This window comes from Chelonoidis abingdonii, chromosome 8, assembly GCF_003597395.2.
Source record: "Chelonoidis abingdonii isolate Lonesome George chromosome 8, CheloAbing_2.0, whole genome shotgun sequence".
NCBI lineage: Eukaryota > Metazoa > Chordata > Testudines > Testudinidae > Chelonoidis > Chelonoidis abingdonii.
Genome location: NC_133776.1, coordinates 15,482,920 through 15,509,815, shown reverse-complemented (window position 1 = coordinate 15,509,815; position 26,896 = coordinate 15,482,920). Strand labels below are relative to the sequence as shown.

Genomic DNA, 26,896 nt, shown 5'->3' with positions numbered 1-26,896 from the left:
AGCCGGTAGCCAAGTGTGCCTTAAGCTATTTTGGTACTGAGATTTATTTTTTGAAGTACAAGGTCTGATTCAGAGCCCACTGACGTCAATGGAAAGACTGTCATTGACTTCAGTAGAGTTTGGATCAGGCCCATAGCCATAAAGGTCCTGAAATAAAGCAAACTAAACTCAATGGAAATGTTTTCATTGACTTCAGTGGAATTTGGTGTAGTCCCTGTGTTAGGATTTGCAAGCTGGCCTTCGAGTATATACAGTAGCTTTGGAACTAAACTCCTGGATCCATAATACTCCTGATGGGGGAGCTTTGAAATCCAGATCTGAGTCTGAACCTACCTACATTTTGGGATATTTGGATACACTGGTCAAATTTTGCTCCAATTCACGTATATGCAAATCTGAAGTATCACCACTGAAGGCAATTAATTAAAACCAATGTAACTGAGAGAAGAAGAATAATATGTGTCAGTGTTTTTACTTGGCCAGTTATTGAAATTGGCTTGGGCTGTGCCCTCTGTGTGAACCTACAGCCAGAGATTAGTTTCAAGCTCTCGTGGTTCAGCATGGATTGGGGCCCTCTCTTGTTAACCTGTCTTTATACACACAATTATATCAACATCCTGCTGTTTCTTGCTATGAACTCATATGAGACAACAAGGTCATTCTGCAATTAGCTCCCAGTACATATGTGCACATACCAATGAAAATGGACCTCTAAATATCTATTTGAAAAATGTGGAAGTCAATCTGATCCATCCAGTACATGTGTTTTAGGACTTCCTAGAATCTTCCCATAGAAATCAAGTACAAACAAGGCTCTATTTTAAAATGGTCCATAATAAATTGACAAAAGCCAGGAAGGTGCTTACTTTAGTGCTGTAAATTTGCAGAGTACTGTAAACTGGAAAGCTGAGCCAAAGAAATAAGTTGTCTTCATCAGAGGGCCCAAGCTGGCATAGTGCAGAACAACAGAATACAGAGACTGAAGAATGGGAAAGTTTAACAGAGTATCTTGTAGTATCACATTAACATTTATGATTTTAACTTCAACACCCTTGTGAAATACAAAAATATTACTTCCTCTCTTACAGAAGAAAGAACTGAGGCACAAAGATGAAGCAAGTCGCTCAAAGTCTCCCACACACAATGGCAGAGCTCAGAACTGAAATCAGCTATCCCAAGTTAAAGCACTACAGCAGGGGTAGGCAACCTATGGCATGGGTGCCGAAGGCGGCATGTGAGCTGATTTTCAGTGGCACTCACGGTGCCTGGGTCCTGGCCACCGGTCTGGGGGTCTCTGCATTTTATTTAATTTTAAATGAAGCTTCTTAAACATTTTCAAAACCTTATTTACTTTACATACAACAATAGTTTAGTTATATATTATAGACTTATAGAAAGAGACCTAAGAACGTTAAAATGTATTACCGGCACACGAAACCTTAAATTAAGGTGAATGAATGAAGACTCGGCACACCAATTCTTAAAGGTTGCCGACCCCAGCACTAGACTTAGATTGCAAGACCATCACTCTTTCTGTCTTAGAAGTTCCTGGCTTTTGTCAGTTTGTCACAGCTTACATTCAATAACAACAACAAAAACAACAAACATTATGCAAAATACACACTGTTGTAAGTAGTTTCCATGTCCTTGTCTTAAAACTTCAGTTGTGGTTGTCTGGCTATTTTAGAGAGGAGCTCAAGTTGCAGAGCTTGATTCCCCAGTAGCATAGGCTATTCATGTCTGGGATTTTGGTTCCATGCACGAGAGAGAGAGAAGATCCAGCTGCATAGTTCCAGCTGAAGCTGGACTTTAGGGTCAAGCTCCTCTCTAGTGATTTTGCTTGCTACACAGGGGAAACTTCCTTCAAAAAGCAAGGAAGACAATGAATGGAAGTAATGCAAGCACAGAAAAGACTCAGTGAAGAACAATTGTTAATGTTAAATACAAACATCAGTGCAAACCACACAGAGGGCTTTTTTATTTGTCAGTATTTTCCTATTTTCTCTAAAGTGGTCGTAAAGCTGAAATTTTAAAGGCAGGCTTAGTCACAACCTTTGGCCAAAAGTGTAATCAACTTTAAACATGTAAATTCCCATATGGAATCTGCATTTGGTGGCATTTCCATTGGTCCTACATATAAGCTTGCACACTGCTTTTTCTGTGTGTAGGATCAATGTCCATTAAAGGCAACAGACAGGACCTACGTATGCTTCCTTCTTTTTTACATTTTTTTTCCCAGCACTGTGCTTGTTTTAAAAAAGGACTAGATTCCAAAGTTGTTACATTTTTGTGGTAGAAGGCTTGCTTAGCATGCTTAAAATGCCTTGAAGTTGGAACTGTTTTAAAAAAACAAACAAAAAAAACCAAACAAACTATAAATCTGTGTGCCTAAAGGCCAGCACCTAAATCCATATTTAAGCACCTAAATAAGTGGCCTGATTTTCAAAGTTGGTGAGCACCACAGCTTCCCTTGACTTCAGTGGGATTTTTAAATACTCAGCACCTCTGAAAATCAGGCTCCCCTTATTTAAGTACCTAAAACCAAAAAACTGTTAACTGAAAATTGTGGCCTTGGTACCTAATTTTATGTACCCAAACTTGAAACATTTGACCAATAAGAATAAGTTTGAGGAACACTGATTTTCTTGTGAAGAACTGCGCAGTGTTCATTCATTATGGTTGCAATTGATGTCGCATCTGAATCTACAACTGATTAGTTTTTAATGGCACAACAAGGTAGATGAGTTAATATCTTTTATTGGACCAACTTCTGCCGGTGAGAGAATCAAGTTTTTGAATCACACAGAGCTGCTCTTCAGGTCTGGGAAAGGTACTCTGAGTGTCGGAAATTTAAATTCATTACTCAGCTAGACACTAAAAATCACGGACTGAACAGAGACACTGGATTTATGGTTTATTACAACAGTCAGTAACTCACTAACCCCACCTTTTTGCAGAGGTGTTAATGGGCCACTCTGCCTCAAATGGTCCCTTAGCACATGTGCTAACTATTTATGAAAAACCATCTTTTCCACCTTGCATTTTGCTGTGATGCTGGAAGTACCTCTCCCTCCAGAGCTGAAGAAGAGCTCTGTGTGGGTCAATAGCTTGTCTCCCTCACCAACAGAAGTTGGTCCAGTGAAAGACACTACCTCACCCACCTTGTCTCTCTAATATCCTGGGACCGACATGGCTACAACTACACTGGATACAACAGTGTTTAATAAGTATTTAGGAAATTGCTATGCTGGACAAGGCTAATCAGCTATTAACCAAGTAGTTAGTGGCACGCTACTTCTTGCAACAGCGAGCGCTATGACATAATCTTGAACAAATGAAATTAGATAGCCTAAAAGTGCACAACTTTTTTGTTTTTGAAGCAGTGAGCTTTAGATTGACTGTTCTGTGCCTTCTAGAGAGGACTCACTTTCTTCACAGGTTTTCAGCAAGCCACTTTATGTAGCTGTCCCTGGTCCGATGTCCTGAAGAGAAATTGGTAGGCCAAATAGTAAAGATCATGCATCCATGAAAGCAGTCATCAAAGTGATCAAGTGTGACCTCCACACCTGCACTCTCCAACCGTTTGGCATACATTATTCCATCATCTCTCAGGACATCATTCTCGCAAGTCAGGATGTAGGTCTTTGGCTGAAGCTGGAAAATTTCTTTTTCTGCTAGTAATGGAGCTGCGCGTATGTCAAGTAGTGCAGGTATTTCCTGAATGATTTCGGCCTTCCCTGTGGGTTGTATCACAGGTTTGTAATTCTTTTTGAATGTTGAAGGCAGGAGAGAAGTCCAGTTCAGACGTCCCCTGAAATAAACAGCCTGGCTCACGTCCAGGGAAGTGTGGTTGTTGATCAGCATTGAGGGGGCAAAGTCGTAGTTACCATTGAAATAGTCTATCCAAAACTTCACCATGACGAAGCGAGGAAGAACAGGCATGTCAGTGTTCTGCTGGTATGAAGGAGTGTTAAAGTCCAATGCCTGAAGGACTGGATAGATTAATGCCTGCAGCTTCAGTTTGTTGGTCACACTGTCATCTAGACTAAGCTGTAGGAAAAACACAGAACAGAATCCAGACTGTAAAAAAGCGGCCACTGCTTATGCCGTGTCTGATCTTACATCACTAGCTCCACTGAAAGGAGTTACAATTCATTCCCCACAAGAGGAGAGAAACCACCATTTGGTGTTTTATGGACAAATGCTCTGCTGGTATAACTCCGCTGCAGAGAATTTTGCTCTTAGTCTGGAATCTTAACAGTCTAGATGATATTCTGTTCTCACCTGCACTGCTTTTACACCAGTGATTTCAATGGAATCATAGCTGATTCACACCAGTTTAAGTGAGAATAAGGCCATGTCTACACTAGCAAGCTTATAGCAGCACAGCTGTACTGGTGCAGCTTTATGCAGATGGGAGAGAGCTCTTCTGTTGACATAATAAAACCACCTCAATGAACGGCAGTAGCTATGTTGGCAGAAGAAGCTCTCCCGCCGACATAGCCCTGTGCACTTATGCCGGCAAAACTTACATTGCTCAGGGGTATGTGTTTTTCATGGCCCCGAGCAACATAGTTTTGCCAGTATAAGTGGTAGTGTAGATATGATGTAAGACAGGCCATTTCCAAAATAGGGATGCTCTCCTGAGTGTTAGTCCTAAAGAACTGACCTGCTTTGGTAACTGCCCCTTATTAAGGCCCAGGCTATCTTAAAAATTCCAATCAGATCAAATTCAGCCTAATTTAAATCAGTGTGACAAAGTTCCTCCTCTACCTTCGTGGGTCCTGCACTTATTGGCAGATTTGCTCACCTCAGTGATCTTCCCCACAGTCTGGATCAACTCCTCCTGTGTCTGATCAGGAGTTGGGAGGTTTGTGGGGAACCCAGGCCCACCCTCTACTCCAGGTTCCAGCCCAGGGCCCTGTGGATTGCAACTGTCTATAGTGCCTCCTGTAACAGCTGCATGACAGTTACAATTCCCTGGGCTACTTCCCCATGGCCTCCTCCAAACACCTTCTTTATCCTCACCACAGGACCTTCCTTCTGGTGTCTGATAACACTTGTACTCCGCAGCACACCCTCTCACTCTCAGCTCCTTGTGCCTCTTGCTCCCAGCTCCTCTCACACACTTCTTCTCCTCTGGCTCCCCCCCCACCTGACTGAAGTGAGCTCCTTTTTAAACCCAGGTGCCCTGATTAGCCTGCCTTGATTGGTTGCAGGTGATCTAATCAGCCTGTCTCACTTAACTGGTTCTAGCAGGTTCCTGATTACTCTAGTGCAGCTCCTGCTCTGGTCACTCAAGGAACAGAAAACTATTCATCCAGTGACCAGTATATTTGCCCTCTACCAGACTCCTGTACCCCACTGGTCTGGGTCTGTCACGTTAGAAATACATATGGTATGAATAGCAGGGAAAACAGATTTTCCCTACAACTGAATTCTAACTCTTCTGTTAAATTGTCTTCCTGTGAGGAAAAAATGCCATTTCATTAAAAAAAAAAAAATTTCCCCTTCATTTGAATGAAAAGAAATAAGGTCATTTTCAAAGACGGGCAGATGTAAAAATTGCTTGTTCACAAAATAGGGAACTGAATTTATGAATTATGCATTTATGTGCCCAGTTAGCCACTTATGCAGGCAAATAAAGGATTCACTAGCACAATGGGTAAAGGTTTATATTATTAGGTTGGTACATAAAGTGCACTTTTAAAATCTGGCCCATAACAACTTATAAAAGCAGTAAGACTTTCTAGCGCTGCTTGATTTAGAAATGATTGACAGGTCTCACTTATGTTTAGCAGTTGGCTTTTACTGTGGACCATTACCATTCTATCTCTAAAGCTAGTCTGTCACCTTGTGATGATGCAGCACAAATAATGTCTACTCGTGCACTGCTGGAATATGGATTGTTATTGTGATAGATACAGACAGTGGCTGTTACCTGCTGGCACACAGCTGCAGCCAAATTTCCTCCTGCGCTATCACCAGAAATAGCAATTCGACTTGGATTAACTGAGTATTTAGCTAGGATGTCAGACTGCAGAAAGTACTTAGTTGCACGTAAAGTATCGTAGAATTGCTCAGGGAAATGAACCTCTGGTACCAGCCTGTACCTACAAAAGAAGAAAGAGGCTTATGTAGGATAATCATTATACACAGAAAATGTACCTTGCTAGCAGGACTATTATGTGTTATCAGGTGGATAGTATAATGCAAAAATAACTTAGTTTAAATATTATGGTTGAAATATGAAATATTTAACACAAACAGTATTTAACTGCTTACATATTTTTACAACTCTAATTCTGAAAGAATGATGTTAACCCACTGAATATGAATAAATTAGGAAATTGTTAAGTGGAACTTTTATGTTATCTCCCAGTAGAGGATCTCAAAATGTGAGGATTCATTCATTAATGTTTTTATCCCAACACCCATAAAAAAGCAGGTGGTAATATCTGCTCGGTGTGGAGGCTGAATACTCTGCTTAGCCCACATGGGTAAGGGTAAACCAGGTGTTCCCAATAGAATAAGGATACAAAATCAAAGTTATGGAGTTCCCTGTCCCCTGCATTTGTAATTATGGTTGATGGACAATGCAGTGGAAACATTTAACACAGCTACAGCATATGCAACATGAAATGAATGTGGGCTAGAAATAATAACAATACCTAGCTCTTATCTATTGGTTTTCATCAAAAGATCTCAAAGTGCTTTACAAAGGAAGTCTGTATCTTCATCCCCATTTTACAGTGGGGGAAACTGAGGCACGAGTGAAATGACTTGCCCAAAAGCATCCAGCAGGCCAATGGCTGAGCCAAGAATAGAATGCAGCTCTCCTGAATCCCAGTGCAATGTTGTATCTGCTAGGCCTCCTTGGTCTTCAAAAAACAGTGGTAGATGAATGATTTTTCGGTCATTACTTAAACCTTGGTGGGTCTTAGGGTTTCTCTAGAACTGTGTAAATATCATTGACCAAAAATGAAATTTGGGGCAGAGGGAGGGGATTTTTGATGAATCAGGATGCAAAGTTAAAAGTTTTTCAGTATTTTGAAAGCTTTCTCAGGACACGAAAAAACTGTTCCCCATATACCTGAAATGTTCAGCTTAATTTAATAGAAACATAGAGATGCAGGGCTGGCAGGGACCTTGAGATGTCATCAAGTCCATCCCTCTGTGCTGAGACAGATTACGTATACCACCCATAACAGGTGTGCGTCCAATCTGTTCTTAAAAACCTCCAATGAAGGGAATTCCACAACTTCCCTTGCCATTAGCCCATCAGAGGCAATAGAAAAGCTACCCTTTTCTCCAGTGTTCACAGCAGGAGAAGAGTCTAGTTTCTTTTATTTTCCTTGTTAGGATTGTTGTGAGCAACTGGCCATTCTGAGCAGTCATTTCTGATCAGTTTGCAGCCGAGGCAGAAGTCAGCATTTGTTGTCTCTCAACTTGTGAGCCAAATCAGAATGGTGGTATTATGTGCAACAAGTTTGTAAGTCAAACTTGTGCCAATAGGTGGGGTTGTAATATAAATGTGTCTAACTGCACCGGTTGGAAATGTAATGTTTCCTGACATTTTAGACCCACAGAAAAAAACCGTCAACTTCTCCACTCAGGAAGCTAAGAGGATACCCTTGGGATGTTTCCTAAAGTTGTGGCTTTTACAGAAAACACCCTCAGAAAGATACTCCTAATCAGTCAGCCTTTTGTTCTCTCTCCCCAAAGTGATCTATTGTATTTAAAAATCTCACAGGCCCTGCAATGTTGGTTTTGTTCCTGGAGTAGTCTTCGGCTGATACTGCAAGCAGGATGCTGCTTGGAAGCTACATCATCCTTAACACTGGGGTACCAGGAGTCTGGCCAGTGGGTAGGCGTGGGGTTGTGATGACCCTTTCTCTGTTGTGGGATTAATTTGAGGCTTGCAAGTTAGGCTGAGTCTTTTGACCATGCTTTTTCCATGGAAAGTCCCCCTCCTGTCAGATGGGCAGCTGATTAAAAAGCACCTTCAGAATTTGCTCCCTTATTTATCATGCCAGCCTGGCAACAGCAACACATGCCCTTGTCTCTAATAATGATAATAACTAACTCTCATATAGTGCTTTTCATCAGTGGATCTTAAAGTGCTTTACAAAGGTCAGTACCATTATCTCCATCTTACAGATAGGGAAACTGAGGCACAAAGAGGTGAGATAACTTACCTATGGTCACCCAGCAGGCTAGTGGCACAGCCAGACATAGAATCCAGGTCTCCTGAGTTCCAGTCTGCTGATTTATCTGCTAGGAAACACTACCTCAGTAGGCTGTTTTTGCAATTCTTATTCTCTTAAACCTTATATAGTTTAGTATGTAAAGGTGTGTTGTTAGAATGTTAGCTAACATGTGCTAACCAAAATGACACGCCTGAATGCTACCAGTTTAGCGTACGTTAGAGGCAGTGTGTCTTGTCTACACTAACTAACATCACCCTTTTAAATTCTAGTCTAGACACTGCCTTAACTTTCAGCCTGCTTAGGATGCAACTGTTGTATCTGCTCACTGATTTGATCTCACTAATCTTGCCCTGTGGGGTTTATTGAATATAATGTGGTGGATTGATTAACACTCTTAAATGCTATCTCCTGTATCCAGTATAAGAATTGATTCACCCTGAAGCACACGCCTTTGCATAAAACCAACACCATACTAGAGCATACTCCTATATTCTACCGACTGACTGTTTTGCATCCAACAGAAATTATATGCGCAAAATAAATTTCAGGCATAATATTGAGGTTAATAAGAAGTTTTTCAGATTCTTAAAACTATTTAGGCTTTAGAAAGCAATCTGTGTATTACATCAGATAAGGTAAGACATGATAGGCCTTTGGGAATCCCCTGTGCAACTGGATAACAGATTGGGTATGCAACATTCAAGTGAGAAAATGTGCAATTAAACTAATGAGAAATCAAATTAGACTGCACTGAGTACAAAAGGCTTGATTGACAGAGATAATGGTTGGGTAGAGAAGACAAACAGTCCATCAAAATAGGCAGAATTACAGCATCATAAACAAGAAAAGGAATAATAAGGGACATTTCAATATTGTGATAGCTACTTGTCTGCAATGGCTAACATCTTGCTCATTTATTTTTTTGTTTATTAGAGATGACAATTAAAAGAAACTGGAAACAACTACATTTAAATTATATTGGAATGAATGTTATACCAGTAAAATCAATTCTGCGTAATGAGACTGTAATTTGATCACGAGAATTGGCAAATAATCTCATTAATTCAGTCACTGGCCCCCCTCTTCTGTCAACTTTAATATTTTCATTTACAAAAGAAAAGTGCGTAATGCAACCACTCAAATTTCCCTCTTCTGGTTTATTACAGTGGTCCATTAATGTACTTAGCAACTTAGAGGGTTGTTAAACTAACTGAGGAGACTCCATAAGGTAAAGAGAAGGCCTGAATTCGCCACTGCCTTCCAACTTGTGTAGTGATTTGCACTTGTGCAAAGTGTGTGGCAGTCATCTGATGAGGCACATATACTGGCACAGTAATCTCTACAGTTGTGTTTAATACCATCACCTCAATGAGGGCTCTGCCATCACAATATTTTATTATGATTGATCACAGAAAAACCTGTTGGTAAGAAACCTGACCGCTGTGAACATACCTTTTGTGCTATTACTCTTTATAATTCTCAAGTTACATACATTTTGCCCTTAGGTATTTACCCTTGACTGATCTAGTCTGCCTTTCAATCTGTCTGCTCAGTTCCTTATATTCTTTCCTACATTCTTTTATCTCCAAGCTGTTCTCTTTCACTCTGCACTGTTTTTCCACTAGCTCAAGCACCTACCCCATGGAGCAGTCCGACAGTGACATTTCAGAATGTGTGCTTTGGTGGTTTTGAGCATAACAGTTTTCATTTCACCTCCGTTTGTTGGGATTGTTCTTCTTCACCTGTGCCAATGACTCAAACTCATTCTGGACTGAAGTTATGTAATGGTCGTTGATTTCGGATAAGTCCAAATGTTGAATGTCTTAGGTTTAAGTTTTAATTTTGTTTCAGGCTAACAGCTGATGGTCTGACACAGTCTGCACTCAGGAAAGTCTAGGTTCATTGTGTACTTGATCTCCAGTATAGCTGTATCATTACATAATTGATTTGGTTCTTTGTGATACTGTCAGGTAACCTCCATGTGTGGACAGAAAAAGACTAATGCCTATGTTAGAAATATTATTTGAGAGCAGCAGATTCTGATGTCAGAAATCGATACATGCAAACTTATGTACTTTGCTCACATTAGGCGTAGAGATGGCAATAACCTTGAGACAGTTATTATGGAAGGAATGGTGGAAGGTCATTGTAGCAGGGGATGACAAGTGAGGAAATGGATGGTGTGCAGCATATCACTGTAAGGTCATCATGAAGTTAGCGATGGATTGTGAAGAGTTCCAAAAATTCTGTTCTGATGTTGCCAGTATTCGGACACGAATAAATGGATGTACTTACTTTAGGTGTTTGGGTGAGGTTAGATCAAAGTATCAAGTGTCTGTTTGTGGAGGAGAGGGCACAAACTGCATGTTTTAGTTAAGTAACAGTGGTAAAAATCAGCTGCCACTTGAAGTTCTATACCATACTTTAATACAACGTAAACGCTGGTTTCTAAAAGGACCAGAAGTATTCTTAGCTCAAATCTGCCCCACAAATCTCAACCTCCTGCTAGGAAGCACAATCCCAGTGATCACTGAGAGAGACAACAGTCCCACCCACTGACTGGAGAGATTGAGGGACAGGTATTTCTCTTTCTTCAAAGGCTGAGGGGGTTTGTGTGTGTATATAGAAAGTGTGTCTGTGTTTGTATTGTGATCTCAATCCTGCAAGCACTGATGCACATGAGTTACCGACTCATCTGAGTAAACCCACAGTTTTTAATAGGACACCGCCTGTGGCTTTTTAGTTCCAGTTAAAGTGTCTCCCCCTCACTCCCTTTTTACTATCTACTTTTAAATGTCCTGTACAATTCAGGGTGCCATTATCTCTTATACCCCTCTACCCTGCTATAACGTGACCCGATATAACACAAATTCAGATATAACACGGTAAAGCAGCGCTCCGGGCGGGGCGGGGGTGCACACTCTGACAGATCAAAGCAAATTCAATATAATGCGATTTCACCTATAATGCGGTAAGATTTTTTGGCTCCCGAGGACAGCGTTATATTGGGGTAGAGGTGTAATTAGAAAAGTATTCAGATACCATTCTAATCCACTGTCATTGAGAAGGACACAACATATCAAGCCCTGCTAAAGAGACTTTTTTCAAATGAAAACCTTTTAAACAAGTGACGACAAAGAAAAGATCAATTAACTCATTCATAATGATCTATAGTTCTAAATACTTTAAGATTTTGTTGATTACTCACTCAATTGAGACAATTACAGCATTCAGAGATTCTGCCATGATCCTGCAGAGATTGTTATAGAAGCTTGTTCCTGGGAATAAGAGGACCAACTGTTAGTGAAAGCCAGTACATTTTGTTAATATGCATATTGTACACAGCTCTACATATCTTTAGATTCATAAGAAAAACAGCCAGCACTTATATTCAATCCTGTAAAAAAACAAAAAAGCCCTGACATTATAATTCTCATTATACTCATATCAGTAAATCTTTATGCAAATGTAAAAGAAATGGAATGGAATGCAGTCAGTGTATAACACCAGGTACCATGATGTAGTGGAATGAACACAGTTTGTGTCTTAGCAGTTTGTGCACTCTCTTCCTGGCTTTGCCATCAGCTTGTTGTGTGACTTCGGGCAAGTCACTTCACCTCTCTGCCTCAGTTTCACTTACTGCTACCTAACTGCATTGGGCTGTTCTGAGGATTAGTGTCTGAGAAATGCTATTTTTGTGCAAGTCATTGTATATGTCGTCATTATATTATGCATGGTGGACTCGAAACTTTCAGTTTCTACTTAAGGAAGTAGTCCTATTAAAGTCAATGGGACTGTTCACCTGAGTCAGAGCAGCAGGTTCAAAGCCATCCTATTTCTTAGGGTACTCATTTTCTCTAATTCTATGCCTCTTCAGTTACTAAATAGATATTTCATGGTGGTGGTGAATATAACAATATATTAAGCATCTCTTTAAAGTATGCAGTCTTGTGATTTAATATTCAGCAGTGATATTTCTGCCACTAATGTTACATCTTAAACTGCAATAATGCGTTTAGAGTTAGTGATCTGAGTGAAGCACAGTAATTCTGAAGCACACATTCTGCCCCATGGGAGTGCTATGCAAGTTACTACAGAACCAGTGCAGCTGACCAAGTTCTAACATCACCATGAGCTGCCTATGACAGGTCTTCCTGAAGGGTCTTGTGACCAGCCCTGCACTGGGCCACTGGGGGTGGACCAGTCATTGTGGCCCAGGAGGCCATGCCCCCTCTTCCCTGCTGCACATGCTCCAAGTGGAGAACTAGCTAAAAGGAGGCAGCCCAGGGGGGCAGGGTGTATGCTGCTGACTCCTGCACAGGTATCTGCAGTGTCCCTGGGGGTAAAGCCCAGGGACTGGGACTACCTGCCAGATGACCCACCAGCTGTGGAGACCACCGTGGAAGCCGAGCCACCACCCATGGAGGAAGCTGGCTAAACTATGCCCCAGCCTAGAGAGACAAGGCCTATAGACTGATTATTAGCTTGCCTTGCCCTGCCCTGGGGCTGCAGCCTGTTTGCTGCTTTGCCCTGCCCTGCCCTGCCCAGGGGGCTAATTCACCAGTCTGTTTGATTGTTTGCTGCCCCAGGAGGCTGTCGGGTATAGACTAATTGCTTACTTTGCCCTATGCAGGGGCTGCAGCCTGCTTGCTGCTTCACCCTGACCAGGGAGCTAATTCCACAGACAGTTTGATTGTTTTGTTGATCAGAATCCACAGAATACCTGTTTAGGTGACCCAGTACTGGTCGGGGGATGAAAGGCACTGGGTTGTGGCGGCTCTGGTCAGTACCACCAACTGGGCCGTTAAAAGTCCCGTCGGCTGTGCTACCCGGCTAAGGCAGGCTAGTCCCTACCTGTTCTGACACCGCACTGCACCCCAGAAGCAGCTAGCAGCAGGTCTGGCTTCTGGGTGGGGGTGGGCACAGGACTCGTGGGCTGCCCCTGCCCCGAGCACTGGTTCCGGGCCAATGGGAGCTGGGGAGGAGAGGTGCCTGTGGGCAGACCGACGCAGAGCCGCTTGCGCACCTCCGCTGATAAAGTATGCACTTGTTTTCTGTTTCAGGATTACTTCCCCCACCCCCCCTTTTTGGTGAGAATTGAGACAGTTACTGTAGTCCCAGGGTTCCAGCTCTCATTAGGTTCAGACATGTCTCGAAGAGCAAAACTCTCAGCTTCTGGGTGGAAGAACAGCTTTTAATTACACTGAACCTGCTGTGATGAGAACCTTTCATAATCCACTCTAATTAATGATAGACACATACTTGCACTTGCCAAAGCCCATCCTCCTCCATGGATGTAAACGACACTGCGCTTTAGTGTTTCGTCTTGCTTTGGAGAAGGTTCAAACACTCTGACTTCCACTCCATCAAAAAGGGCGTCTGTTATCTTAGTGTGTTCAGAGGACGACGGCTCTAGCTTGTCAAAAGTACCAATCACATAATTCAGAACTCTCAAGTGATGGCTGAGTCTTAGACAGTGAACCAGGTTGCACTAGGGAGAAATTGAGGAGCGGGGGGGGAGGGGAATCATTTGTTACTCACAGGCTTATCCTACTATGTTGCATTAAATATCCTTGCAATTTTCTTCAAAAGACAGTACCTGTAACTAGACAGGCAACAGCACTTAACACCCATGAAGGAATGATATCAAAGCCTTCCAAAGTTATTTTGTGACAAAACTGTGCCCCCCTGGAAATTCTCAGGGCATGTCCATACTACAAAAAGAGACCCACGGCAGTGAGTCTCAAAGGCTGGGTCCACTGACTTGAGCTCCTGGGGCTTGCACTGCGGGTCTACAGATAGCAGTGTAGTTGTTTGGGTTGAAGGCTGAGCCCTGAAACTCAGCAAAGGAGGTGGGTCTCAGAGGCTAGGCTCCAGCCCAAACATCTACGCTGCTTGACCCCAAGTCAGTTGACCTGGGATCTGAGACTTGCTGTCCCAGGTCCGTTTTTTTTGGCACTGTACACATACCCTTAATTGTCTTAACATATATTTTGAAAAAATAAAGCACCGTGAGCACTTGGAAGATCAAGATGGCAGTGGGTTAGAACGGAGACACCCCTACTTGAAAAGCACAGTCAGATTGAAAAAGAATTCTCAGGAGTGGGTCGCACCATAGCAGTGGTTCTCAACCTTTCCAGACTATTGTACCCCTTTCAGGAGTTTGATTTGTCTTGCATACCCCCAAGTTCCACCTCACTTAAAAACTACTTGCTCACAAAATCAGACATAAAAATACAAAAGTGTCAGAGCACACTATTCCTGAAAAATTGCTGACTTTCTCACTTTCACCATACAATTATAAAATTAATTAATTAGAATATAAATACTGTACTTACATTTCAGTGTATAGTCTACAGAGCAGTATACACAAATAATTGTATGACATTTTAGTTTGTACTGACTTCACTAGGTCTTTTTATGTAGCCTGTTGTAAAATTAGGCAAATATCTAGATGAGTTGATGGACCACCTGAAAGACCTCTGCATACCTGAGGGGTATGTGTACCCCTGATTGAGAATCACTGCACCATACGACTCTTAGAACTGCTGAACTTTGTCTCAATTTCTTCCAGTAGAGGGCAGTAATGCACATATACAGTAGTCATTTTGTTATATTATTATAGTTAATTTCTGCATTTCTCATCGTGTATTGGGAAAGTTTAGGTGTTAATAAAATTCCATAACCACAAACTTTTCTACACTTCCAGTGAAAATATGAACCCTAAAGATCCAAATTTTCTCCTACTGACTTTACTGGTCTGAATTGCATCACCTAGTAAAGCCTGCCTTCCTTTCTTAAGCTGAAAGAGTGTGAGTAGCTCATTCAATTGAGGCCTGTGCTTCAGTTTACTCTTCCCTAAACTGACTGCAATAATACTTGCCTCGTAGGGACGGTGACTGTGAGGCTTAATTCATGTTTAAAAAGCTGTGAAATCCCAGGAGAAAAGGTGCCATAAATGTATTCTTCTTCTTGTGTATAAATGATTCATCCTGAAGTACAAATCTTTTCACTTTCAGTAAGTTTCTTCAAGGAAAAATCTCAGTTACTGAAAACAAGACTGAGAGCAGGGAGTTAGTGACGGAGAGGCAGGAATTGGTCTCAAGAGAACATGGTAGTGTTTGCTAATCAGCCCATCTGTGTTTTCTGACTGAATGTTTAGCCTCCTAGGATGAGATCAGAGTATTAGAAGCAGAGTGGGCTGGGAATTTATTTCCACCTGCAGAGCCTTTGTTGTGATGCAACAAGAAAACTAGCACTGGTCTAACTTTTTATCTAGAAATGGGCTTCAGGGACCTCTATGCTGCAGTTGGGAGGGTGCTCCCAAGTGTGGGTAGACTGCCATGCACTAGCTCTGCTTGAGCTAGCGAGCTAAAAAATAGCAGTGTGGCTGTGGCAGCACAGGCAGAAGCTTGGGGAAACCCACCCAACTGACTGGGGACCAAGTCAGATGCCTAGCCTCAGCACCTGTCTATGACCACACTGCTACTTTTAGTGCACTGGACTGAGTGGAGCTAGAGCATGTCTGTTTACCTGGACTGGGAAGCACGTTCCCAGCTGCAGCGCAGACATACCCTCAGGATGCAATTCTGGTATCTGACTTCTTGTACTTTGTTTATGCATCTTGCCCAGAGAGGATAAAGGACCTGCTATTACCAGCTAAGGGAGATCCCCTTCAGCGGAAAAGGTAGAGAACTGTTTCCCAGTGTAATTGATTTATATAGTAACTGTGCTTTCAGAGTATAATATTTTTTCCATGCATGCTGGGAAACAGGGTTGGGCAAACTTTTTGGCCCAAGGGTCACATTGAGGTTGCAAAACTGTATGGAGGGCTGCGTAGGGAAGGCTGGGACTCCCCAAATAGCCTGGCCCCTATCCCCTATCTGCTGCCTCCCACTTCCCGCCCCCTCAGAACTTCCCATCCATCCAACCCTCCCTGCTCCTTGTCCCCTAACTGCCCCCTCTTGGGACCCCCTGCCCCTAACCGCACCCTGGAACCCCACCTCCTATCCAACACCCCTGCTCCCAGTCCCCTGACTGCCCAACCCCATCCACCCCCTGCCCCCTGCCAGACCCTCCAGGACCCCACGCCTATCCAACCCCCCTGTTCCCCATCCCCTGACCGCCCTCCACCCCATCCAACTTCTCCCTGTCCTCTGACTGCCCCCAGGGACCCCCACCCCTTATTTACCCCCCTGGCCCACTTATCATGCCGCTGAGAGCAGCATGTCTAGCTGCCACACTGCCCAGCTGGAGCTATACACGCTGTCACTCTGCTCAGCAGGAGCACGTAGCTCCATTGCCCAGAGCGCTGCCACGCTATGTGGGCGACGGGACAGCAGGGAGGGGCCCGGGACTAGCCTCCTCGGCTGGGAGCTCAGGGTGGTCCTGCAGGCTGGATGTGGCCGGCGGGCAGGACGGTCCTGCAGGCTGGATGTGGCCGGTGGGCAGGACAGTCCTGCAGGCTGGATGTGGCCGGTGGGCAGGACAGTCCTGCAGGCTAGATGTGGCCCACGGGCCGTAGTTTGCCCACCTCTGCTGTGGAAGATCCAAGAGGGAATGGGGAAGGGACATATCAGGCCAAACCACCCAGTGCACTATGATAATGAGGCTACTAGTGGGCATTTAAAAAAAAAAAAAGATGGGATGGAGGTGAGGTCTTTCACTATTTTGGAAGGCTGACCTCCTGTCCTGGCTGAGGATAAATCAGGGAGGAGTCTCAGCCCTTTTATAATTATTCCCATCAAGTCAGAGTGTGGAGCTGGGAGGTAAGGGGAATGGTTACCAAAATCCATGGGAGCCTGATACCCGGTAACATTAGAGAAAGTGTCAGAAGTGATATTTTACTTTGTGACTTGATCATGGATAAAATTTTCAAAAACACCTAAGTGACTTACGAGTCTAAGGGCTTGTCTGCTCACAAAAGTTTTACCTCTAACTATACTGGTGCAGCTGCAGCAGTAAACACATACCCCCAGTGTGGATGCCATTATACTGATATAAAAAGTCTTTTATCTGGTATAGCTAAAATCCTGTATGGGAAGAGGGGTAAATTATACCAGTGAGACTGCATCCACACTAGGGGTTGTACTGGTGTAACTTTAAAGAAAAAATCACTAAAATAATCACTCCCCTTCACCCCCAATCAAAATAGTTATACCAGAATAAAAACTGGATGGAGACCATGTCTCACTGAAGGGAGAAAAAATTAAAAATAATTTAGGCTCCAAAGTGCCATCTGGAAATGGGTTTTAAAACTACTAAGTGTTGATCTTTTGCTGCTTTTCCAATTCATTTTAAGGATGTGTATTTCACTGATGCTTAATAAAAAACAGTCATTTTTATTTACTACAACTCTGCACTGTTATTTTCCCTGGTCACTTTCCAATGGTAAGTGCAGGCTACAGTGTCAAAGCTTTCGGAGGATGGATAGTTTAACAGAAGCACACTACTCCCATAAACAGAGAGGTAAGGCCCATCTTTTTGTTCTGTATATGTACAGCACCTAGCACAATAGGGGCCTCGTCCATGACCAGGAATCTTTGGCGCTATGGTAATATAAATAATATTTCAGAGGAACTCCACTGAAAGAAAGATTTATTGCATGACTGCAGATTCCTGGTCGTAGAGGTTTTATTTCTTTAGGGCCATAAATATAATCTCCCACCTATGGTACTTTACAAAATGAAGATCATCAATATGCAGTACAAATACAAGGCATTAACATTACCAGCTGGTGTATAAAAAGCCCCTAAGCCACCTTCAGTACATGTGCCTTTGGAAGGCAAGCTTTGAAGTATGCCTAATTCTATAAATCTCAGCTTCAATGGACCAAGGGGAGCAATCCACTTCCAAAACTGAGAGGCACTGACAAAGGATGCCCTCCCAGGAGCCTGTTTAAACTGCGGCAGTATCATGTGTGAAAGAGGTGGCTTCTCAGGAAGCCAGGTTCCAAAATGTTTATGGTTTTATTGACTGAACACCAGCTCTCTGTGTTTAAGAAAGCCCTCCCATTAAAAAGAATTCAAAGTATCAACCCAAACTCTGGAAATGCTGAATGCACAAGACAATTTGTATCTTTGAATTTCAGATCATGCTGTTCTCCATCTGTTCCTCCCATAGGAAAATCCAGTTCAAGGTTGAACGCAGGAGGGTTTCTCTCACACGTTGTATTAGGGGAAAAGTAAGTCAATGTGGATCAAAGAACTACCCCAAGCTTCCTTTGAGGTTCAAAGAAGTTCAGTAAAGTTATGTAATGCTTTGACATCTAGCTGCACTGACTTCAGTGGAGTTGTGCTGATTTACACCAGCTGTGATCTGGCCCTTTGCAGGTCTTGTGGTAGTTCTGAGAGGTTATTCTGTAGCCAAGGAAATTTTGTGAAACAGTTTTTCTGCCTGATCTGCTAGTGCAACAGGCAGCACTTTCAGGATGAGCAGACAGGTTTTGCAAGCCCCACCCATTACATGAATGATGGAGCAGCCCACTCCCACTTACTGAGTTAAACTGACTATTGTCAAAAACCAATCAAAGAGAAAAAGCCTACCAAGTTCAAACGTTCCTGTCCATCAGGGTATAGAGAGAATGAACAATTTCTGTTAGACCCAGACACTCTTTTTGCCTTAATTGTGCTTAGAGCTTAGCTACCGAAGTGACAGGTGCATTAGAAATATCTTTGATATATGCAAAGATTGGTTATCATGTTATTATTGGTTATAATTTGTAGGGACTGAGAATGTGCTGGTTACTAACTGAGAAAGTCTTGTCCCAAGGAATTTACAATCAAAATCTACGGTATATGGAATCATAGACTGGCTCTGACTCTGGTCACTTCTACTTGTTGCAAAGCTACTGGCAACTCAGTGTCTGCACAAGAACTCCCAATGTTGCTAGTACCTTTGGAGGTTAACTAATGCGAGCAATGGCTGGGTACTTAGGGTATGTGTACCCTGCAATTAAAAACCCACGGATGGCCCATGCCAGCCAACTTGGGCTCGTGAGGCTCGGGCTAATGGGCTGCTTAACTGCAGTGTAGATGTTCAGTCTTGGGCTGGAGCCCAGGCTCTAGGGTCCTGTGTGGGTCCCAAAGCTTGGGCTGCCCAAGCCCTAACATCTACAGCACAACTAAACAGCCCTTTCCCCCGAGCCCCTCGAGCCCATGTCAACTGACATGGGCCAGCCCCGGGTGTCTAATTGCATTGTAGACATGCCCTTAGAAAACTTCTTTAGTGGAGGCAGAGCCACGGAGGCTTTGTTTGTGTTTGACAGGGTGGGGCACAGCTTCCTGGCAAGCACCCAGCAGAAATAGGAGTGGTGGAGCATTTGTGTCTCCCTGAGTATAACAACTGTGGAGAGTTCACAAGGCCTGAGGTTATATATGAGTTTAATCATCTGAGGACAGACATCCTTGATTGATTGTGGAGATATGTGCTAGGCACTTCCTCAAAGCATGTCACTTTTGCTCCCTACCTCCTCTTTTTTTTAATGACATTCCCAATGTCTTTCTTGTATTTCTGCATTGCCTCTACATGCCCTCTTTATTAATCTTTCCTGTACCAAGGTCACGTTTATTGACCTTATTCCATAGCCCTGCACAGGCTCCAGTTTAACTGAGTGCTTGTCTACACTTACATCTTATAGCACTCTAACTTGCTGGCTCAGGGGGGGTGAAAAATCACCCCCTTGAGCGCAGCAAGTCTGAGCGCTTTAAAGCGCTAGTGTAAACAGGCTCCAAGCTGTGCTCCCAGCATTTGGAGCTAATCCCCTCGTGGAGGTGGATTACTAAGAGTGCTGGGTGGGAGAGCTCTCTCCCAGCGCTCGTGCACGACCACACTCGCACTTCAAAGCACTGTTGTGGGAGCGTTCCCGTGACAGTGCTTTGAAGTTTCCAGTGTAGCCATGCCCTGAGTTTGTAACCAGTTAGGGGCATCGTTGGCTCTAAACATGAGTTGTGCTCAGATCCCGTGTGTTTAAAACTTGATTGGTATCTGGATTTCCCCACCAGGAAGTTTGCCAATACAGAAGGGAGTATTAGACTGGCATAATGGTTCTACATTGCTCCCTGCTTCAGAGCCCCTATATTAGGCTCTTGCTGGGATGAGTTGGAGGAGGAAGGGGTTGTGGCAAGAACAATCATACTTCAGCTGTTCTGAGCTACGGATAGGTGGGGAGCATTGCAGCTCAGTCTTAAACTAGAGCACCCCTGTAGTTTACACCAAGGACTGAACCAAACACTAGCCCAGGAATCAAAAGTTGTAGCTTAGCATCGGGGTCACAGCTTGCTGGCATGTTTGTCTTCCTATAGTGGGTTCAGCACAGTTACTTTGCTGTGTTGGCACGAGAACTTGCCAATGTTTGTGTAACCAGTTTGACTGGTCCTCCTTCCCCAAAGCTCTTTGTGGTAGCACCCTAAAAAAGACTGCCACATGTGCAGCTGATGACATATCCTCTGGGCACTCTCACCTGGCAAAGCAGATTAGGATAGCTGCCCATATTTCCTAGAATGAACATCTTAAAAAACACCTTATGGTTACTCAGACTGACAGGTGTACATACATTCATGATGGCAGAAAAGCTGCTGTGTGGATATAAACTGACCCATTTTCTTGTACCCACCATGCCTGTAACATGCAGCAGAATCTTGGTTGTAGTGTGGACAAGGCTTTATTCTTTATACTTTCTCTTCTTTCTCCCAGGCTTTTGGTTCTCGTATTTACTTTGACTCTCTCTTGTCTCTTGGTTTCTTTTTCACTTTCTCCTCTGATTTCCCTCACCTTCAATCTGTTCCCCCTTTCCTCTCCCATTCTCTGCCACACTCCTATTCCTTCTCACTATCTCACCATAGTGTTGTCTCCCCACATGCCAGGAATATGCTGACAATTGAAAGGGAGAGAGAAATAGAAACACACACACACACACTGACCTACTACAATCCCGTGCTCTGACACAGCGAGGGCAGTGAAATCACAGACTCAGGCAAAGGTCAGGTTAGTCACAGCTTGTCTGTGACTTTTTTTCCCCACAGCTGCCACCGTTTTAAGCACTGTGTTGACTCTACTGATACACACATTCACGCCCTCTGAGCTCAACAGTTTTGCAACATGTACCCCTTGGCAGCATGTTTGCTGAGCAGTGCAGGCCAGCTGAAACATATCAGCTCAGTGCCCTGCTCCCTTCGCTGCCTCTCTAGCTGCGACACGGTCAAATCTGAGGTCCTTTAATGATTGTCAAAGCCCCAGTGAGATGGGGCATGGTTGTCTCAGGGACCGTACATACACCTGACTATGCTGCTCATTTGGAACCATGTAGCTCTCCACTATGGGGTGATTCAAAGCTTGCTGAAGTCAAGCTTTGGATCAGGCTCCACATGAGTGAAACTTGGGGAAGTGGGGGACTGAGCGCCTTCTTGGTTGCACATCCACAACTATGGAACGTCTTCCCTTAAGAGATCAGGACAATCCCAAATCTCATCACATTCATTAGTGAGTATTCACTGGGGCATTCTGCAGCAGGAAGACAACAGAAAAATAGCATTTCTATTTCAGCCTCTAGCTTAGTCATAACACACAGAAGTATTAATCTGTGTTTTTGTTTGGCCACATTCCAGCTAGATAAAGTCTTCAGCCTACCTAAACTTCATCTAAAATGAACCCACATTCTTCTTGATTTCTTGTCCTAAAATAGTGGAGTGCTGCTGTGAACTGTAAAGCAGTTGCTATTTCTCATATGAGAGAGGGCTGCACTTGAGTAATGAACGAAGCAATCGACATATATGGACTTGATCCTGTGAGGTACTGAGCACTCCAGCCTTAATCCACTGATTTCAATAGGACGGTGGTTTCTCCTCAGAGCAGTGTGGCATAGTGAATGGAACACTGGACTGCAACTCAGGAGACAAGGGTGCTAGTCTCAACTCTGCCATTGACCTAATGGATGATAGTAGGAAAGTCCCTTCACCTCTCTTTGTGTCGGTATCCCCATCTGTAAAATTGAGATAATGCTACTGACCTCCTATGTCAAGCACTTTGAGATCTACTGATAATAAGAGGTAGCTGTCATTATTATTACTCATGTGCTTACATTGCTTGTTCAGGGCCAGAGTGCTCAGCACCTTGCAGTATCAAGCCCTGGGCTTGTAAAATACTTCGGGATCTTCTGGGCTAAAAGGCTGTATAGAAATGCAAGATATTGTAGTTATTACATTTTTAAACCAATGATAGAGACTTGCATTATGCATTCCTAGAGTTTATTAATATAGTTAGAAAGTAAACTTTTTATATAATTTCCACCCCAAAACTATAATGTTTAACTGTCACACTGTGTTTATAAAGTTGTTTTAATAACAGGCCTTCGAATAGTTGAGAGGACAGCTAGTCATTATATGATTGGAAGCAAGTGAAGTCAAGTTCATGCTCTTGGGAGAAAAAGTTAGAAGAACTCCAGAGATTTTAAAATGGGAACATTTAGCCAGAAAAGTATTACTTCAGTCTGCCATCAAACCCCTATGGGATATTATTGTGATAAACAGTAATAAGCTGAAAACACATTCAGGAGTAGGTGAAAGTTCAGTGGTCAAATTTAAAGAAACCTAAAACCAGTCAGTGTTTTAACAACCACTGTGGGAGGCAGAGGGAAATTTAGCCCTACTGAAGGTATCCTTTGTTGTAAAAACTGACTTTGAAAAAAACTGCCATGGCTTGACTTTTATAGTTACCACTTCAGCTACTCACACATTGAGTTTTTGGTCTTTCAGGCTCCCATTTTAAAGACATTCTCTCATTCCCGAGTTTATGCTGTCACTCAGCTTTGGAAAGCCTCCTAATTAATATCTGTCAAGCACCTTCTCTCTCTTTGCTCCTTAAAACAAACTCTTGAAGGCTCAGCTGTACTGTGATGTGTTCCATCTATGAAGATTACACTCTACTCCATATTTGTTCTGTATCGCACTCACTTGTTCCTTTCTTTAGAAAGTAAACTGCTGCGGGTGGGGACTGTTTGTTGTTTTACCCAGGGTGCAGTACCATGTACTTCTGCTGTTACATAAATAAATAATATGGTGGAGACATATGGCGTTTATACACTAGTAGTAACATATACACAAAGACTGATTAAATCAAGAGCAGATGTCTTTCTGGAAGATACGCTGTCATTCAACTAGAGGTTATAGGTGTGATGCAGGAATTACAGGGTGAAATTCTATAGCCTATGTTATGTAGGAGGTTTAAGTAGATTAGATTATCATCACAGGCCCTTCTGGCCTTAAAAATCTATGCACTGATTATGGTGGATACTTACAAACCAACTGCTTCAGACACTCATAGGGAACAAATGAAGGGGCCCAAACATCTCAGGTGCTGAGTACCCTTAACTTCTATTGAAGAATGGAGCTATTTTGGAGCACTTGCATGTCATTTGGCCAATGCAATATGTCATCTATTACAAGGATGTGTGTGAAAAACAAGATTTATCAGTTCACCCCACCCCTCCATAGACTTATTAAAATGTCAGCCTTGGTCTCCACAGAAAAGCTGAGACACATCCTTTAAATGTTTTTAAATTGCTATAAAATTGGTGTTTTAAAATGTGTTTTTCATGTATGCAGTTTTATAAAATGAAGCACTACTGGCAAAAATAGTTTTTTAAAAAGTGCCTCTGCGAATACTGCAGGGTAAAATCATGGTTGTTGATCAATCACTATAAAAAGATCAGACTGTACTAGCAGAAGAGGAATTAAATTTATGTAAAACCATTATGTGAAACGTTTTGTAACCTCTGGTCTGCATGATGTCACCATGCAACCACCAGAACAAAATTTAAAGTGGGGGAAAGGTTAGGGAGCCGCTGAAATGTTATTTGGAAAACACAGTCCAACAAATACAGTGTACAAAGGTAGACTCCTCTTGTTTATTAGTGAAAGTCCAAATTCTAATTTGACTAGACTTGAAAGACTTTCCCTCTGCCTTCAATCTCTTCCACCCTACATTCTTCCTGGAATATGATGGGGAAAGTGCTAGGATGAAAGCACTCAATTTGTTTCTAGTCTCAGGAAATGCAGAGAAGGCAACATGGAATAAACTGTATACAAAAGATCTCCATCATCTAGAGAGAAGAAAATACATTGCATCTGAAATCCCCAAAGCCTTATGCTTCTAGAGTGGGATTAAGTAAAGCAAAGATCAATAGCCCCTTCTGGTTATGGCATGCAGCAAATGTCTAGGACACTGAGGTTAGCTGTCCTTGTTACCTCCTAGGAGTAGGGACTAACTACAAAATTACTTTCAGACTCTACAATGGAGTCAGCCCATCACTTCCCACTGTCAAATGATTCAGGGGGTGGGGGTCCTAAGAAACTGAAAAGGGTTGGTTTTCTGCTGAGCAGTGGGAAGAGCTTTTGCTCCGAGCTGGCTCTCCAATGTCACAAGGGCAGCCACAGCTTACTGAACAGGAAAAGGACCGACCGCATGCTTTTTAAATGGATTGACTAGTGGGGCATTTTCCTCCCAACTGATGCACTATAAAAAGTGTGTGTGAGAGAGACACACAGAGATCCGATTCTACTTCTAGATTCCCTGCCGAGAGTTCATCAGCCACCGCAACTACATTCAAGGGAGGAAAGGAGCTGGCACAAAGGGGTTTCTTTGGCATTTCTCATTCATTGAATGCAAAGGCAGCAAGGGAGGAAGAGGGAGCGCTTGATGCTGTAAATCAACCAACCAATTCATCCACGAGGTGCAGAGCCGTCAGACAGCAGAATTTATAGCGTATTAGCATTGTACTTTAAAGAACTCAAGATCAGATACATTTGCAGAACTAATTTCTGCCATCTCGCCCGGAGGCGTCTTGGCGGCAGCAGCTTCTCCAAAAGGCTGACGCGCCTTTCCTCTCTTAAAATCAACCCTCGGATACAAATGACATTTCCTCAGCTGATTACAACGGAGAGAAATACAACGGGCGTGTGGGGGCGGCGAGGGAAGGCGAAGAGAGAATAAAATTGCATGGATCAAGCTTACCATTTGCTGGGTTGCCCTGAAAGTGGCATCCAGCAGCATGAGCTTCCAGGGATCCGACACTGTGCTGGGTAATGGCAGGTACACATAATAGGCTGTCAGGGCTACCAACGCAGTCAGCAAAACAAAGGCTGATTTCATGCTGGACCGGTGCTGCCTTTGCTGTGTACAAGCACAGACAATGAAGCAAGTTTTTTTCTGCCTTCTGACAAGTTTGCTGCAAGGTTGTAGCTCCCATTCAGGGGTTTCATAACCTTCGCAAGCCAATCAGAGGACGCGTAAAGAGGAAGTCTAGGCTTTTCCGCCCCCCTACATCTGTGTCCTTGCAATTGTTTTCGTTTAATCATGTTTCGGGCCTTATCTGAGCACAGAGACATCTAGGGGACACTGTGATGCAGTGCACCACTCGCATCGCAATCCTATAGCCACATAGCACATACTGCACAGCCAGTAGGTACACCGCACCGGGATCAGTCTGCATTTATGTAATCCACCCCCCAAATCATCAGTCTGCCCCCAACAAAGGGCTAATGGCAGAGTGCTGCAAAGGTTGCATCTGATAATAACCAAGTCTCCAGGACCTAACTTTACACGCAGCAGGCACAGTCCCCTTGAAGCCAAAGCCAGACACTTTATGCCTATGAACAGTCCCAATGGCTTCAGTGGGATTACCCAGATGGAAAAAGCACCCTGGAGGGGAGCAATATTTTTACAAAATACACTGCAGTACATATGTAAAAAGTAAGATTGCAGCTAATGAAAACTACACTACACTTAAGGACCATGAACAATGTATGTATTTTTCATCTCTTCCCCTCCCCTCTCCCCACATTTAGAAGCTTAAAGGTGGGCAGTGACATCTTGTCAGTTACAATAAGGTCTGCTACAGGCCAGGGACTCACTGACTGACAGTAGGGCAGGGAAGGTATCCATATACTTGTATTTAATGTTACAGAGCCTATAATACTAAAGCATATATGTTGTGGCAGGAATGGAGGTGAAAGGAATGGAGAGATCGGAATCCACTGAGAGGAGCATGAGGTGCGTTAGATCTGTCTTTGTCAAGTACTATTGAGTCAGGAAATGAGAAATGAAGGATGTATGTTGGAATCCATTCCTGTGGGTCACAATAAGGGGGTACTTTTAGGAAGGTGTGATTTTGACCTGAGGAAGGTAGTAAATGGCCATTTCAAGCAGAAGAGAAAAAAGTCTCAAGTGGAGATGATTTCTTAAAAAATGTGTGCTAGGGTTACATTTGTACATAACTATAGTTTGGAATGGGCATGTTGAAAACCCAGGGAAGGAACTGTAGATTTGGGATGAAAATCTGTCCCCTTTGAAATCTGTGGCAAAACTTCCCTTGACTTCAGTGCAGCCAGGAGTTTGCCAAATGGCTACAGCACAAATCTTACTTTCTACTTCAGCAGAATTTATCTCACATATGATAAAAAAAAACCTTCCTAAACAAGTTTCTTCTTCCTCTTATCCTTTTCTTCCCTCATAAATTAAAAGGGAGGCCACCTCATTGTGTCATGCCAAGTAACAGACACGACAGTGTTCAGCATGGATCTGACTAACCTCCACATCACCAATGGTTACTCTATATTTGTGCTTGTTTATGGGACCATGTTAAACAAATTAAATGGCTTGTTTCATATACACCCTGAATAAAATACACATAA

At 43.0% G+C, this 26,896-nt stretch overlaps 1 protein-coding gene across 2 annotated transcripts; it reads right to left on the bottom strand.

Annotated features, from left to right (window-relative positions):
• Positions 1-1,330: 1,330 nt before the first annotated feature.
• NCEH1 (neutral cholesterol ester hydrolase 1) lies at positions 1,331-25,528 on the bottom strand. Of its 2 annotated transcripts, XM_032783663.2 has the most exons (5): positions 25,218-25,528; positions 13,473-13,701; positions 11,419-11,488; positions 5,942-6,113; positions 1,331-4,050 (listed from the first exon to the last, which is right to left on the bottom strand). In XM_032783663.2, exons 1-5 carry the CDS (start codon positions 25,353-25,355, stop codon positions 3,433-3,435), a joined length of 1,227 nt encoding a protein of 408 aa, XP_032639554.1. In that variant the 5' UTR covers positions 25,356-25,528; the 3' UTR covers positions 1,331-3,432. The 2 variants fall into 2 exon arrangements, with proteins under 2 accessions (XP_032639554.1, XP_032639556.1); XM_032783665.2 differs by lacking the exon at positions 13,473-13,701 and having other exon boundaries at positions 3,336-4,050.
• Between the last annotated feature and the right edge of the window lie 1,368 nt (positions 25,529-26,896).